The sequence below is a fragment of the Impatiens glandulifera genome, chromosome 9, assembly GCF_907164915.1.
Source record: "Impatiens glandulifera chromosome 9, dImpGla2.1, whole genome shotgun sequence".
NCBI lineage: Eukaryota > Viridiplantae > Streptophyta > Magnoliopsida > Ericales > Balsaminaceae > Impatiens > Impatiens glandulifera.
The window spans coordinates 31,122,913-31,134,903 of NC_061870.1; the positions used below are offsets into that span (position 1 = coordinate 31,122,913).

Sequence of the window (11,991 nt, forward strand, 5' to 3'; positions counted from 1 at the left end):
AAAACCTGGGTTTTATCCCAAAAACCCAAAGATCAAACGAGGCCTTTGTCTAGAAGCCTAGAATGTTCAGAAAAAAGTATGGGCTAGATCATACAATTTAATTTGCTATTATTTTTATTGAAGTATTTTTTTAAATAATAAATCACACTAATACTATAATATTTATATTTTATTTTTATATAATTTAAATTTTAAATAAAAAAATAGCAATTTAACCTACTAAAATTTTATAAAAAATAAATAAGAATTATAAGTTGAATATTATTAGATTTATATTAACGTTTAACACGAATAATTAATTAGTTAAATTGAATAGTCTGAATTAATCAAACTAGACTTATGGATTTATCATAATGTTTGATCAAATTTATAGTTGGTCAATGAAAATGTAAAACCTTGATGAACACGAAAGTCAATTTAGATTAGGTTATTTCGTTCGATTAATTGCACGGTGCTAACCTAACCTAAGCTTGGTTGACAAGAAACGAATGTCCCAAATGCCCTTTTTCGATATTTTTTTAGTGAACTTATTACAATACTATATTATTACTATCAACAAATCTTCAAAGCTTCGTTATCACCATTAAACATCGATTTTTAAATAATTCATATTATTAAAATAACCCCACTATCCGAACAAGGCCTTATATTGTTAGATCAAATTAATGATATCCTGGTCAATGAAAGAAGTAAAACCTTGATGAACAAGAAAAGAAAAGAAAACCTTGGACATTGTCAACTTAGCTTAGGTTATACTGTGGGACCCTACTGGTTAGTAAGTGATTTATTTCATTTCAATTAATTGCTCGGGAATAACCTAAGCTTGGTTGACAAGAAACCAAGGTCCCAAATGTACTATTTACAAATATTTTATTGACCACTAGATTTATAAATATTTATTAGATTGAATATGTTATCAAGATATTAATTTAATTAAGATAATGTTCTAAAATATAATATAATTAAGATATGATAACATTTTTTTATTACAAACCTAACTAAAAATTAATTGTATGTGCCTTTTTAGATTAATAAGGGTTGTATTAGAATATATATATTTTGTAAGGCTTTGTTGTGGTTGAGTTATTTTGTCCCGAATGACCGTTTCGAGACATTATGAAACCTGAAATAAGTGTTTCGGGACATTTTAAAAAATTTCTCTTTCCTACTCAAATATCATTCCATGTTGATTCGTGAACTTATTTTTGTTAAATTTTTAAGTTTATCATTTTTCGTAAATTAAATGAAAAACTTATATATTGTATTGGTTAGTAAATTACTGATGTTCTTTTATAAACACGTTTTAGATAATAATAAAAATAATAATAATAATAATAATAATCAGAGTTGTATATGGATTTAGATAATAAACAAAATAAACAATTTTGCTTTAGAAACAAACACAGCCTGAGCCCGTTAGAGGCAAATGTCAGCCCACTTAATTTTTCTTTAGAAACAAACACAGCCTGAGCCCGTTAGAGGCAAATATCAGCCCACTTAGCAGACCCACTACAAATGTCAGCCCACTTATTTATTATAACCAATAGAGGAACTATAACTAAGCCTATCAACTGCACCAATCTATTAATAATTTTTACTTATAAATTTATTAATATTTTATTTTTTGAAAAATAATTACAAGGGTTCAAATTCATGAAATTCACAATTTATTTCTCAACTAATTTATTAAATATAAAACAAGTGAAAAGTAAATGTTTTGTCCCAACAATTTATATAAACAACTATTTATTCAAAGAAACTTATAGATAGTAGTACATTAGTTAAAAAATTTATTAGTAATCTAAAATATTATCAAAATGAAATAATGTTAATTTAGTATTTTATTTTATTATCAAAGTTTAGAATAATAAAATGTTGATTAATCTGTTGTTTATTCGATGAAATAATCTTGTTTGGCATATAGTTATTAGAATAATATTTGGATTATTTTAATAATCTTATTTGATAGAAATTAAAAAAAAGTATTATAAAAAAATTTAGAAAATAGTAATATACAATGATAAAATAATTTTTAAAATAAAATAAATTAAGTAATATAATTTTTAACGAGATAATAAATAAAATAATATTTAATTAAATTAAAATGATGTAATGAGATATTCCAATATATCACTCTTTTTATTTCTTTCTTTAATATTAGTGGAACTCAATTACTAAAAACAACTTCTTATTAGAACAAATAAATTATATTTTTTTTAATTGAAAAATTATAGAATAAGTGAATTTTGGGAGAGAGAATAAAAAAGAATAAATAAAATAAAAAATTTACTTACACTATTTTTTAATCAATAAGGTGTCTCTTCCACCTCCTCTCTATCATTCTTTTCTTATATATATTTTTTAGGATACTTAATTTGTCAATTATAAATTTTGCTCACTGTTTTTAATTTAAATTGTCCTAGTTTGACCGATCAATTATAATCTGTCCTAGTTTGACCGATCAATTATAATCTGTATTGTGGATTTTGATCCAAATTACCCTAGTTTGACCGAAGATTATAAAAGACCAAACGAGACACCAGAGTTAGGGGTTTAAAAATAATGTAAAATAAAAATTAAAGGAGTTGAACTTAGTGTATGAAAAAAGTTGCAATTAAAAAATGGAACTCAAACTAAAATACATATTATCTATCTTAAAAACTACTTCATCTGTTATACATTTTTTTATATAATATAAGAATTTATACTCTCTTTTATCCCAACGTTTTGAAATAATCTCAGCCTCTCTAAGGAGGTCATGAGTTCGAGTTCGTCGTACAACAAGTTATGAATCTAATTAAATGATTAAGTGTGTTTGCGGGTTATATGTTTAATCCGTTGTTCCATTTTTATAATACAATAATTTAATTTTTCTTTTTACTAAGTTTAAGTTCATGTGTTTCCTTTTACTAATGATAATGATATATTTATATATTTGTAACACTAATATATATAATTATATATATATAATTTTATTAAAAAAACTCTATTTAGGTTAAAAATGAAAAAATGGTTAAAATACGACGACAAAACATGAAATAAAAAATAAATAAAAATAAAAAACGATACTCAATAAGTTATCGAGCTCGTAAATTTTCGAGATAAACGATAAACTTTCCGACATACTCTATTGACTTTCTTAAACGAATATTAGAAAACGTCGTAATAAATTAATAATACCATTACGAATGATACATATCAGACGATCATGTTCATTGAAAATTCGACGATTTCTCTCCAACAAACACTAACAAATAATTGAGATGATAACCCAAATATATAGACTTGACATATTAGCCGCATCAATCCAAACTTCTCCACAACTATTTAAAGAGTCGTCGAGATTACAAATAAATTCAGTAATACTCCACAAAATACTTCAATTTTTAAATTTTATTTATAAGTTCCTATACATCATCCATCCTCTGACATCATTCACCCTACTGAGTCTGACCTGAGTCCGGTCAACCACCCGGTCGAAGTCTCTCTTTGAAAAGAATAATGTGGGCATTGTTTTCTCCAATTCCTTCTCTCTCAAATGCACTACTTCAGACTCCATCTCCTCTCTCTATTTCACTGAATCCTGACAAATTCAATACAATAATGGCATCATCATCGGAGAACTTTCTGCCAAACGATCCATGGACCCACCGGCCGCCGTTTTCCGACTCCTGGATTTCTCAATCCCTTAACATAGACAACCAAGTTCTTATCTCCAACCATCCTCAAACTGTCTCTTCAGTCGAAAGACCAGAATTAACCGGTCTCAAACGACCTAACTCTGTTATTATCGGTAAGAAGAAGAAGAAGATGCACAAATCGAAGGGGGACACGACCACTTTGATCATGACTGATCTGGCCAATTTCCGGGAGATGGTACAACAGGTCACCGGGGAGAGATTCGCCGGTAATTGGCCGGCGGCGGCACCTTTGAAGCCTGAACCGCAGAGAATGGTTAATCACGGCTTCATGCAGCAGGGATATCTGCCAACTCTTGATACGTCCACTTTTCTTCTCAAGAGTACCAAATACCATCGATTGGAAGAAGGAGATCAGATTACTGTGTCGCCGCCGTCAGCGACGGTGGCGACGGCGGGACTTTCCTGTTTTCCCACTCTGGAGTCATGCTCGTGGAAGGTTCTGTAATCAAATTCTGCTTACTTTTCTTTTTGTATTTTCAATTACGAAATAAATTATATTTTGTTTTAATTTGCTTTACTCTCATAGCTTCAAAATTGTAGTGTATTATCTTCAACAACAACAAAAAAATCTAAAAAATCTAAATGGACATAATTAAAATATAAAAATAACAATATAATCAGTGGCGGACCCAGAAATATTTTCTTGGGGGGCCAAATACATAGTAACGTAGCATTTTTTTGGCTATCAAATAAATTTATTTTTTAATTAAAATTTTACTCGATAATTACATAAAAATCCTAACAAGCACAATTACTAAATTATTCTTGTCCATGAGTCGGTACAAAAGAAGACAAAATATCTTCATTACGTTGACTATACCAATCAATCAATTCAAGAAAATTAACTTTATTTGATGAACTACTTGACTCATATGTTCTCGAAAAGGTAATCCTTGCCTCAACAGAAAGCATGTTACATCAAACATTGTCGTTAAACGGGTGCGATAATTTATTTCTATATCACGACTATGTGTACATAAAACGTTTCTCACGTTATGACTTTGATCTTAAAATGATTCAAATTGAACTCTAGTTTCATTATGACAACTATTTGAAGTTCTCATATGATGATTGAATCTTTCTAATGCCATTTTCCAATTTTTGTACCCATCTTCTATAAATGTATCATCTACATTTTCTCTATTTAAAGGCTTGAAAAGATAACACCAAAACAAAATGATGCATCTTTTGATATGCTATATTCTAACCATGTATATTTGATCAGTAACATTAAACTCATTAGTAGGCTCATTAATTGATTGAAAAGACTCATGCTGGTCATGTGATGTAGAAGTACAAATTCGTTTATAGAACATCCCCATTATTCTATATCATACATAAAATAAATAATTAAAAATAAATATGTGTCAACCCTAGACACCTAAATAAAATCTAACAAATACATTTATTTGTTGAAATAATTTAAAACTAATTTAAAATTAAGAAATATAAAATAATATTTTATCCTTATATAAATGGTTATTTTACCCTTATATTTATTAGTATTTTGTATTATTAATTTTATTAAAATTAATAAAATATATATATATATATATAAATTATAATATAAATGTAGTTTTAAAATAAATAATAATATTATATGATTTTCATTATTTTATATATAATTCTTTATATTTTAACTTATATAAATAAATATTGTATCTTAGAAAATATTTTTTTGTATAAAATAAAATATTGAATAATTACTTTAATAAAATTATATTTGAAATTAGAAAGTGTTAGTTTATTATAAATATTAGAAAATATAAAATAAATGTGAGAGGCAGGGTTTGATCACCTGACCTCTATTATAGATTTCAGCTCCAAAACCATCAGGACAAAGCCTTATTTGATAAACATATATATAAAATATGATAAAACTTTTACCCTGGTTGGGGGAGGCCCGGGCCCCGCCACTGAATATAATTGAAAATATAATACATAGATCCTATTATCTAGGGCTTGTACGAGGAGGAAATGGTTTTTGGATTTTAACTTAGTTTTATTCTAAAAATCATTGTTCGGTAAAAACTAGGAAAAACTGATTTTAAAATTTAAAGATTAATTTATTCTTTGACTTTAGAGGATATGACGTAAATAAAGTAAAAGAATGATGGTTTAAAGAGATGATAAAATTAGAGAATAATTTTGATATTTAAATGATAAAATTATTTGATTTGATAGTTGATAACATGTTTGAATTTTGGGATAAAACTTAAATTTTATTCTAAAAATTCTTTCGATCTCTAAGACCGGTTTGATATTGGGTTTATTAAAAAACAATTATTACTTTTTTTTATCAAAAAAAAAATAAAAGAACATATAATAAAAATATATATTATCCTCAAATAACTCACATCATGTATGACCTACTGTGTAGACTATAATATGCTTATAAATTTATTAGGTAAAATCTCAAATGTTTTTGTCTCTTAAAATGAGAAATGTTTCTGTCTCTCCGTCAAGATAAATGTTAGTCAAAAGATTCTTTTGTTTTTGTGCCACATTATTTGACTATCATGCTATTTTAATAAAATAATAATAATTAATATCTAGAGATAATATGTACATCTCTACTAATTTCCAAATAAAAAAACATTTGAGAAGTGTTATTTTTTTTTCTTGCACATATAGGAATAATGCAATTTTTTTTTAAATGACAATTTAATTTATATTTTTTTATCTCAAATTCCAAAAGTTAAAATTTTGAATGATTTTATTCTTAATTATCATGAGATTATTTTCTTGATATCAAAACAACCCATATATATGACTAGAAGCTTCTTGTGCACTAGGAGTTGAAAGTATTAGTCAATATATTTATGCCCCTTTTAAGCCAATAATTATTCAAAGTATACTATATATATATATATATATATATATATATAATTAATCAAGATTATTCAAAGTATACTATATCAAAGTCTAAGTCCAAGTCTTCCTCTCAACTCCCAAGTATACATGAATAATCATAGCAAAAATAAATAAATAACATTATGTGACATATGCATTACAAGTACATGACGTCATCATATGGCACAACTATGACAAATACATGACATCATTATTTTATTTTATTTTAATAACAGGGGCAATAGGGTATCATTCTGTATTCAAATGCGTAAAAAAATGTTTGTCTAGTGTAAAATGATACAAGGGCATCATAAGTTTAATTATTGACGAGTACAAAATTTTCTTTTATTCTAAAACAATTAATTAGTTATAAGCTCATGGCTCATTTAGAGCACAATAACCAGATCATTTAGAAAAAAATATAAATGTCTTAACAAAAAGTTATAAATATAGTTATCTATAAATATAAATTGTAAGACAATTTATATTTTTTTTTTATTTTTTTTATTTAAGAAAGGCACGTTTAAATATATATAACTAGACTGGAAATATGACAAAATGACTCTGAAAGGGGTTTTAATTGCGCAAATGATCCTTTCAAAATATTCTGACAAAATTACTCTCGTCGCGCGAAGGGCACGATCATTCTAGAATTCTTACAAACTTTTCCTTCGCGAGACGATCCTATTCTTCGCGTTACACGACAAGGATAATTTCGTCAAAATATTTTGAAGTGGTCATTTAAGCAATTAAATTTATGATTGAGCATTTGAAATTGGTATAATTAAATGGAACATTCCTAATTAGAAACAGAAGATATATAAAATAAGAAATTTACAAGAAAGTTATTAAAAAGGAAGATGTTTGTACACCAATATTTGTACATTATGAACTAAATCTTTAGAATCCATATTCGTTATGAAAAACAAAGTGGTCCATCCAAAAAGAACAAAACCATCATTATCATAATATATAATAATAATCAACCCCTTCTGACCAGAGCGGCAGCGATCCCGCCAACAATAAGCCCAACAGCAGTAGCGGTGATGCCAATTCCGACGACACCATCTGCAGGATCAGAGATAGATAATATGATCCGTTCGCTCTTTTGTATTATAAAAAAAAATTGAATTACTAATTACTCCCACAAATACCTTTAGTAATTCGTTCTTCAACTGTTTGTTTAAGGGCTAAAGCTTGTCTCCAATTGGGTTCAATCTATAGAACAAATCAAATATGACACAATCAATTGGGACCAACAATCTGGAACTAAGTAATTTTCCAACTCAAAAAAGGATTAGTTCTGGTCAAATTTATCTATTCGCGAATAGAATTACATTATTCAGGGATGAAAGCCAACACAATACCTCCAAACATTGTTCTGCGAGCTGTCGGCTTCTTGGATAGTCGCCATTTCTATAATAGCCAACAGCAATAAGATAAAGCCTCTCTCTCTTTTGTGATGCACTATTGGCACCAGCTAGGGCGGCTACAAAAGTCATAATATTAAGCTTCAAGAACAGGTTATATATATTCAATGGTTAACAATTAACAATAGCAAAGTGAACAAGCTAAAAGCAATAAACAAACAAAATTGTCAATCAAAATCGCATTTAGATTCCATTTATTTGTACATATCCTTTCAGGTTTCTCTTTGAAGTTTGAACAGACAAACCGCATTTAGATTCCATTTATTTGAGCGGAGAAATTGAATTAGAAATTGGAATAAGGTGGTCTATTTTCAATTTTTCTAGTGGTTAGGGGGGTATTAAAATAGATGATTGTGTTTGGAGGGAATCCTATACATGTGTAAAATGAACCTTACCAATTTTGTCTAGCTAGGTAAGATTTCTAATTCTCAAACATGTCATTTGAATTGATGATGAGTACCGTTCCATTCCTCTTTGTATCTATTAGATGTCGCCTCTGCGACAACTATGTTATTGCAAACTTAAACATTTCAAACAAAATAGAGTTTGTAAGTCCAATTCTAATTCAATGGAAGCTAGAATTGAATTCGTGATTCTACTTCTATTTATTATTAAATAGATAGAACAACTTGTATAAATACTGTACTATCACGAAGCTCACAATAGTTCCTAAACAAGTATATAAGGCCCATCTTTGCACAACAATAGAAAATTGGAAAAAGAAGGGAAGTAAAAACAGTTCTACTTCTAATCTTAGTTCTACTAAAACAAGCATCCTTACATGATGCATAGGATATTGGATGATATAAAAAATGGAATCAAACAAGAAATGAAATGAACAAGTTCACATCTTAATATTTTAGGACATTGACAAGAATAAAGAGAAGAGCTAAAGTGCAAGACAGCTAAGGCAATGAACAACACATTGGTGCATAGCTTATTCAAGAGTCATGTAATGATTAAGCATTAATTTTGGAATAGTAATGGTGGGCACTAAGGATAAAGGAAAAGGGAACATAAAAGAAATTCATTAAGTCAAGGATCATTCGTGTTTACAAGTCATATATTCTCACCTTCAAGCATAGCTATTCCTCGCTCTACATCTTCTGGTTGTCTGGAATGAACAAGAGCCCATGACAAACGCATGATACTTTCACTTCTTTGTTCATCTGACATGCCATTTACACTCTCAGAAGAAGCTTCTCTCTCGCATCCCTATATATAAAAGTCATGACCACTTAATGTAGTAGCAACAGGAAGAAATGAAGAGGATAAAAACTGACAGGTTATCCATTCAAACACTAAATTTCTAAAACATAAGTACTCTGAAACTTTCAGTTTGCTTCAGTGAGAATGAAAACAGATTCCCAATTACATGTAAACCTAACACAAAAACAGATTCCCAATTACACAGATCCTAGATTGTAACCTAACTTGTAAACCTATCACAAAAACAAATCCTAATGTCTCTTCTACAAACATGTTCCTGGAAACTGGAAGATGCAATAACAATAGCAATATTGGAAAGAATTTAGGGAAAATGAAAAGGATGAGATTAGAATGAAAAGTAATCTGTTAAATTTGACTTACGGCTACAGTGTCCCGGTCGCACCAGGGAATGTGATCGCCGCCGCCGGTAAAGAAATTGCTGATCGAATCGAAGATCGATCCATTATTTGGTACCATTATCGGTGCTTGAAACAAGAGGATGGAGATGAGGAATTAGATCAGAGACGACGAAATATTATCAACAAACCTATTTTGTACTGTATTGAACGCGTCTCATGCTGATGCATCAATTCAATAATAACTAAAAAAAGCTCATTTTGCGGAACAAATAATTATAATCTATGTTCTGAATTTAATTAAAACTTTATTTGCTCCAATTTATAATTATTAGTTAAACTTTCAAATCACCTATTTTTAATAATTAATAAGAGGAATGATAGAGGGAGAGAATTTAGTGAGGGAATGACGTGACATCACCTTCATTGGTTGGAAAATGTAAAAATGGAAGGAGGAAAGAGAGAATAGAGAGAAATTATTTGATTTTTTCAACGAAGAATAAGATTATGGCACATCATTCCCTTACCAAATTCCCTCCCTTAATCATTTCTCAATTAATAATGTGTTTAATTCACTTAGGTTTGATTTTGGCTAGTTTGATTAAGTCTCTATCTTATTAGCTCCATCTTACTCAACATTTCCTCTTATAATATTCAATTTATTTGAATAGAGAAGAGAACTGTAAGTGAAAAATGTTTTTTTGGATTTAGTTATTTTTTAAATAAACCAGAATTAAGTCTATATGTTTGTTTGAATATGCTTAATTGCTGATAAAAAATTATGTAATTAAACGCTCAAGTTTATTTTATTTTATTTATACATAATAATTTATTAGTTAAAATTAATGTAGTAATTTATTATGTATTCAGACTTTTAAGTATTTTTTTATTATATAAATTAATTCTCGTTAAATCAAAGTTATGTATAGAAAATTAATTATTAAATAAAATAAAATTAAAATAAACAAGATCCAACCATCATGTAATTTGTTGAGAGACACTCTAAGAACGAAGTCATTTGAGTTTTTAAGCGACGAGGGTTGAAGTAGAGCAAACCGAATGGACAAATGAAATAGTATCAGAAGAATCTCAACCAAAAATTCTGAGCGGTAGTTGAAATTATTCTTAATCGATGGTTGATAAACAACACCGAAAAATGTTCTGTCAAATATTAATAGATGATCTACATATATGACTGAGATAGTAAGAAACTCGTACAAATCATTAGACAATACATTTAAGAGGTCTCCATATCAATGATCAATCAAATAACTCGTGATTAAAAACATGAAAAACAACTCTAAATTTGATAATTTTATCTCTTTTGTTGCTAAAAATGGGGCAAACACGGACTCGAGAGAACATCATCAATTGGAGGATATGAGCAACCATCGATCCACCGAAGATTGAGATAATGATTCGAATCACAATAATTCGAAATAAAAATTGATCTGACTAAATAAGGTGTCGCATCGAACAAAATACAACATTAACTCAAATCTAAATGGTGATTTTTTTTACCCCTTCGATACTAAAAATATCATATGGAGATAAATATCGAAAGTATTTTAAGCTTCTCTATACCTTTGTTTTTTTATTTTTCGCATTTATAAGTAGATTATATAAATATCATCAAATTATCTGTTTACTCACAAGTTAATTTAAAATTACTCATTATATATATATATATAAATTTCTTAATCTTGAAAAGTATATAATTTAATTTAATAAGTAAAACTCACAATAGTGTGTTAAGTGATCAAATGTCAATAATAATTTATGAGCGTAATTTAAGTGATAATAATTGTGTTTAAAATAGTGTTACCACTCATTGATTCCATTTTCACTAAAAACACGAATCGTGCTAGCTTATTAAATATATATATCTTAATAAAAGTATTACTGGCTAAAAGAAAATAATGAGAAATATTATAAATAAAAATATATCCTTAAACACTGAACAGATCTAATTAAACTAAAAAATTAAAACCATTACAAATGTTTGAAAGCTTCCATCACATATACTATATAAGATAGATATTAGTAATAGGTTCAAAGTTGCTTTTCTACCCACAATGAACAATGGATAAGATATTTCGAAACTTTTGATTTTATTAAAATGTTAAATTTATCCATTTCTGTACAGAATTATCTTAAATTTATCTATTATACGTAATAAAAAAAAAATTATTCATGAAGAAAATATATATTTCACCACTAGATTAGTTCAATAAATCTAATAAGTTATTAAAATATAATATTTCAACAGTAACTATACATATTTTTAAATAATATAATTTATTATCTTTAAATAATTTGAATTAATTTAATATTTTATTTTCATTTTAAAAAAATATATGTATATTGTTTTAAATTTTAATGAATCTATATGTATATTATTTTAAGTAAGGTACAATAAATAAATTTCATGAATTTTTTAAT

General features: G+C 27.6%; 2 protein-coding genes across 2 annotated transcripts; one reads left to right on the forward strand and one right to left on the reverse strand.

Moving 5' to 3' along the window:
* Positions 1–3,589: 3,589 nt before the first annotated feature.
* On the forward strand, positions 3,590–4,202 carry LOC124916809 (calmodulin-binding protein 25-like). The gene has a single exon (XM_047457575.1). The coding sequence runs from the start codon at positions 3,604–3,606 to the stop codon at positions 4,144–4,146; it is 543 nt and encodes a 180-aa protein (XP_047313531.1). The 5' UTR covers positions 3,590–3,603; the 3' UTR covers positions 4,147–4,202.
* Positions 4,203–7,373: 3,171 nt separating this feature from the next.
* Positions 7,374–9,742, reverse strand: LOC124915159 (mitochondrial fission 1 protein A-like). Its single transcript, XM_047455824.1, has 5 exons — positions 9,575–9,742; positions 9,058–9,199; positions 7,922–8,043; positions 7,709–7,772; positions 7,374–7,622 (listed from the first exon to the last, which is right to left on the reverse strand). Exons 1-5 carry the CDS (start codon positions 9,668–9,670, stop codon positions 7,537–7,539), a joined length of 510 nt encoding a protein of 169 aa, XP_047311780.1. The 5' UTR covers positions 9,671–9,742; the 3' UTR covers positions 7,374–7,536.
* Between the last annotated feature and the right edge of the window lie 2,249 nt (positions 9,743–11,991).

Bases quoted from the DNA above. Each gene is read 5' to 3' on its own strand.
- LOC124916809 (XM_047457575.1), top strand. From the start codon at position 3,604: ATGGCATCATCATCGGAGAACTTTCTGCCAAACGATCCATGGACCCAC.
- LOC124915159 (XM_047455824.1), bottom strand. From the start codon at position 9,670: ATGGTACCAAATAATGGATCGATCTTCGATTCGATCAGCAATTTCTTT. The intron at 9,200-9,574 runs GTAAGTCAAATT...TTTTATATATAG, and splicing joins GCGACCGGGACACTGTAGCC to GGATGCGAGAGAGAAGCTTC. The intron at 7,623-7,708 runs GTATTTGTGGGA...CTGATCCTGCAG, and splicing joins TGAAGAACGAATTACTAAAG to ATGGTGTCGTCGGAATTGGC.